General features: G+C 36.8%; 1 protein-coding gene across 2 annotated transcripts in view; it reads right to left on the bottom strand.

The window, feature by feature from the left end:
* Window positions 1-368: 368 nt before the first annotated feature.
* LOC122627906 (endothelial PAS domain-containing protein 1) overlaps window positions 369-5,040 on the bottom strand; it is a 36,262-nt gene continuing 31,590 nt past the window's right edge. Inside the window, exons 8-14 of one of the 2 annotated variants that reach the window (XM_043809528.1) lie at window positions 4,873-5,040; window positions 4,519-4,774; window positions 3,766-4,112; window positions 3,427-3,662; window positions 3,210-3,355; window positions 2,549-3,123; window positions 369-826 (exon numbers count right to left, since the gene is read on the bottom strand). The exon at window positions 4,873-5,040 is cut by the window's right edge and continues 286 nt beyond it. In XM_043809528.1, the coding sequence (XP_043665463.1) occupies window positions 515-826; window positions 2,549-3,123; window positions 3,210-3,355; window positions 3,427-3,662; window positions 3,766-4,112; window positions 4,519-4,774; window positions 4,873-5,040 (2,040 nt within the window). In that variant the 3' untranslated portion in view covers window positions 369-514. The remainder of the gene's footprint in view (window positions 827-2,548; window positions 3,124-3,209; window positions 3,356-3,426; window positions 3,663-3,765; window positions 4,113-4,518; window positions 4,775-4,872) is intronic. The other variant, XM_043809529.1, reaches the window with a different exon arrangement.

Below are 5,040 nucleotides of genomic sequence, written 5' to 3'. Positions count from 1 at the left end.
ATTCCAGAACATACTGAAAATAAAATTAGTAATTAACTCTCACTTAGCTATTAACGAGCCTGTAGAAAAGTTCTATAGATTATGGCCTTCAATTATATATTTCATATTAATTATGTGATATTCATTATCGAATAAAAACGAAAATAAAAAATAAAAAAGGAAAATAAAATAAAAAATAAAAAAAAAAAGAAATCTTAAAGAGATAAATCAAAAATATATAACATAGTGAAGTAAAGTAAATGAAATGCTCGGGATGTTGTCCGTTCTTGCAAAATAAAAAAAAAAGGAAAAACAAGAAACAAAAAAGTAAACAAAAAAACAACGTTGAGCATTGATTTTTAATTAAAAAAAAAAAAAAAAAACGAAAAAGAATCACCGATGAAATTTATGATTTTCTTTCTTTTTTTTTTTTGAGGATTCCGTTCGATCGTATATTAAATAACAGCTAACTATTCGAGCCCTTACTTTTTCATTCTAGCAGTTCTGGAATTTCTCAAAGGGACCGTGTTTAATCTTAAACGAGATTCCTATCCATCGGTCCTTCATGTAAGCCGGTATCCATTTGCAAAAGACCTGGACCAGTACAGACAACATCGTATTCGAGCTGATCGAATGATATTATGCCGGTTGAAGGTGAAGCCATACTTCCACCGCTCAATGAACCAACAAGATGTTTCCTAGTACTTGGACTTAGACGATCTAAAGATATGTTGCTCAGTCCATCCGGACATTGTGGAACCATCTGGTTGTCCACATTGACGCTAAGCGGAGAAGTTAGATTTTTGTTTCCTAATGTTGGCACGTTACGAGAGTTCGTGGCAGTATCCTGAAACATAAAAATGTCGAAATAACAAAAAAGAATAAATCACAAGAAAGGAGCGAAACAAAAAAAAAATGTATAGAATTTTTATTTATTATCCTCGCGCTTAAATTTGTCATTTCTATTCTAATTCAAAATCAATACGAACTTTCCTAACAAAATACTTTCACATCGAATATATGGTAGGAAGAGATCTGTACGCAAACAATTATTATGATTATCATACGCTAATTTTTTACACATTATCACATCACTGCTGCGTTTCGCGATGATGACATGAGAACACGCGGTGCTTAACAAGCAATAACTTGACAGACAACGTTTTCTTTCATCGATAACGTTTTCATGAAGCTCCTTCAATATTGCTGCTCTTTAAAAGTGATTAAATTCTACGATATAACTTTCGTATCTTAGCTCACGAATCTTTCTCTATAAATCATACTGAAATGGCGGAGTATAAATCAGCAGGTGTAAAGTCAAAGTGATCACGACAATCGTAACATACTAAGACCGTCGCATTTAAAACGACTAAGAAAAATGAGAATTTTATTACAAACTATCAAAATATTTCTCAAATTAAATTCCACGAATTATTCATACGTCCATTTTATCATGTCCAAATTAAATTTGTTTACGAAAATGAATGATATAAAAAAAGTACGAAAAAAAAAAGACGAATTGGATAAATTTACGGACCCCCCCCCCAAAAAAAAAAGCACGAATTGGATAAATTTAATCGATTATATAATATATCTCCGTGTATCTTCGAAAACACGAAAAAATATGGACTCTCGTTTTCGTTACAGAGCAAAGGAAAAGAGAGCAAAATTGATTCTTTTTTCTTCCTTTCTTTTCTTCTTTTACTTTATTTTATTTTTTTTTTTTTTTTTTTTTTTTTTAACGGAAAGAAAATAAACGTAAAAACAAAAACCGACGAAACTGTTTTCTGGAATATGGAAGGATGAAAGAGGAGGAAACGGAACGCAGCAGATCAAGCGATTTCGATGTTCAATGTTCAATGTATTTCGATAATATTTGATCAACAACTTCATATACTTTGTATTTGTGTGTACATAACGTGGCATTAAAGAATCACGATTAGATCGATTCTACAAATCTCCATCAATTTTTCTCGTGCATATCTGTAGTCAGTGACGCAATCGTGATCTAAAAATTTGTTTGCCTCTCGCGAGACTTATTCCTAGATCTTTCCTATTATTTATTATGTTTTTTTTTTTTTTGTTTTCTCTGATATGCGCACAGACCTCTACCATACAAGAACAACAAAAACAAGGTCGCGTCTAAACCACTTTATATTGTCTAATCTCTCACACATACACTCTCTTTCTTTCTCTCCTCATCTCTTTCACCACATATCTCTCTATAGTCACATTATTATATGAATTAGATGAGAATCGAACGAGCACGGAGATCTACGAGCCGGAGATCTCGACATCTAATTGATCGAGCACAAACGAATAATGATCCAATGTCGGATAACGAGGAGGACTAGTCAAGTAGTAGTCTGTGTCCTTACTTTCGTCCCGTTACTTCAAGAAAATAAGAAAGGAAAGCAAAAGACTTGTTTCTTAAATACAAGAAGAGAGAGACTTTAAAAGGACGTATAATTATCGATTTTCGTAATAAAGAACGAGCCCGTTTCGCTCACGTGCTCGCGATACTCTTCGAAGGTTTTGGTTTGACCAAGCAAACGTAACCCGCACTCACGTCGCAGCCGGACACCAGGAGATTCATGAGCACGCTGTTATAAGGGGGATTCCTATGAGAATTGGTTGAACTTTGTACTGTTGTCGCATTGTCTAAGATCTCTCGAGCTAGACATCTTCTTTTCTGATCACCTCCTCCTCCACTATCCCCCTCAGCCTCGTCCTCGTCATCGTCTTTGATGGCTTTATTGTTGTTGCTATTGCTATGGTTATTATTATCATTGATGTTACGTATACGTTGTTCTTCCTCGCAAGTCCTACGACGATTATTCTTTCCAAGGCCGTTGCAACTAGACTCGACGTTTGTTCGATTAGTACGTGAAAAGGTCTGTTGGGAGACCAGTCGACGAAGAAGTTGACTGCCTGAAAGATTATTCGATCTTGATCGTGACTTTCCTTGATCGTCGAACATCAAACGCTGATTCTCGAGTGATTTGCTCAACTCGAGGGAGAGCGGATCCTCGCATTTGATACGTTTGTTCCCGTTTTCTAAATCATTTGATGGCGTGTGAAGACGTTTACTTGCTCTGTCATTGTTTATCTTCGTCGACCAACGATTCTGTTCATTGAAGAGATCTGCAAGGAAGAGATCGATAATTAATTTTCGTTATGATCTGCTTCTATATTTCTTCAATAAAATCCTCAGAGATTTTGGCTCTTACTTTTCCTAGGTATTTGACCCAATACTTGTACCGGATTAACCAAACCTCCGCCATGATCGTTGTATCTGCGAGCAACAGCCTGATCGGTTCTAAGCAATTGTGCCAAACTGGAATCAACGTCCCGTTGATCGCGATCCTCGACTAGCCTGTAAAAAGAACATACGATCATCCTCTAACCGTTTCTAAAATTTAGAAAAAGACAAAAAGAGATAAGCACCATTTGGATGATTTCTCAACGGACTGTGATGCACCCCACATGACCATGTCGTTGCTTATCAAAAGATCCAATGCCTCGTCTTGATCAGACATAGGTATATACGGAGCTCTGAGAGCTAGTTCATCGTCTACTGTATTATCACTTATACCGAGCATCAACATTTCGTCTTCCGAGAATCCTTCTCCAGCACTGCCTCCTGTAGGACTACCAAGAGAATCAACACTTCGCTCAGGACTCTAAAAACAAATTCAATCATTTTTATCGTAAAATAAATAAATAAATAAATAAATAAAAAGATGGAAGAGCATTATGTACTACTATGTCAGACGATGTACTTGCCTGGCGATATTTTGAAAGCGAAGGTGATACGGAATTTGGATCGATGCTGCACGGACTAGCCGGTGAATCACCGTACATGAAAGGATCGCTATCAGCTAAAGAATCCCCGAGACATTTGTTCCTCGTACTGTCACCAAGATCAGTGTCCTTTAAAGTTTCACCAAGATCCGTGCCACGCAATTCGGACGACAATGGAACGCCAGGACTCAATAAAGGATAATAACTATCATTGCCAAGAATAAATTCATCCAACATGTCTGACAAGAAGGGTGTATCTTCGAGAGGTACACAGACATCGCCAGGAGTTGGGGCGAGATGTGTTAAGTCCTCCGGCTCGTCCTTCAACACTGAAAAATTTCACAGATCATAGGTGCCATCGTCGTTCTCTAACTCGAATCTCTTTCCTCTCGTTTTTCTTTTAGATATAAATATCTTTATTTTTAGGGAGTCCGATCACCAAATTTTTCTATACTCCAAAGCGATCGATTATCTTATCTTTTCGTAGGATATTCTCCCGTGACTTTACTCTTATCAGTCTATTAATCTATCGATCCACAATTTTCTACTCGACTCACAACTATTTTCTCCGCCTCTTAGCACTCTTATTTTTTCGTACTCTCTTTTATCCTATATCATATATCTAACAAAAAAAAAATAAATAAATAAATAAATAAATAAAAAGTAAAAATAAAAAATAAAGAAAAAAGAGAGGAAAGAACGAAGTTGAGAAGCGTGACGATAAAAGACACCCACTGGTAAGACCTGGCTGATCCTCGCTGAAAGTCAAGAAACCCTTGTTCATGTCCTCGGTACGAGGCGCGAAGATACTCGCGGTTGCCGTTTGAGGTGGCGGCCTGTAAGATACTTGCTGTTGCAATTCTTGCTGTTGCTGTGATTGTTGCTGTTGATTAGTAGTCGATGAAAGAGGAACAAAGAGTTGTCTAGTGACCGCTTGTGGACGATCACGACGTAAAGCTGCCTCGAAATCGTATTCCAATGCAGGTTTACCCTAAAAACGTGAATCAATGTGTTTTAAGTATTCCCCGAAACGAAAAAAATTCTCTCTCCCTCTTTCCTTTTTCTTTTTTTTTTTTTTTTGTTAACTACCTGGAAGATAAATTCTGTACGTCCAGATTGTCGGCGTTTCTTTGGTTGATCGTTCTCCTTGAGTGCAACCTCTTCGAGAATTTTTTTCGGTGCTTGCACAGGGAATGAAGATTTTCCAGAGACCGTTGGCTTTCTTGAATTTCCTTCGAAAATTTTATCACTTTCTTT

This window comes from Vespula pensylvanica, chromosome 3 (assembly GCF_014466175.1).
Source record: "Vespula pensylvanica isolate Volc-1 chromosome 3, ASM1446617v1, whole genome shotgun sequence".
NCBI lineage: Eukaryota > Metazoa > Arthropoda > Insecta > Hymenoptera > Vespidae > Vespula > Vespula pensylvanica.
The sequence above is the reverse complement of the archived record's forward strand: the minus strand, read 5'-3'. Positions and strand labels throughout refer to the sequence as shown.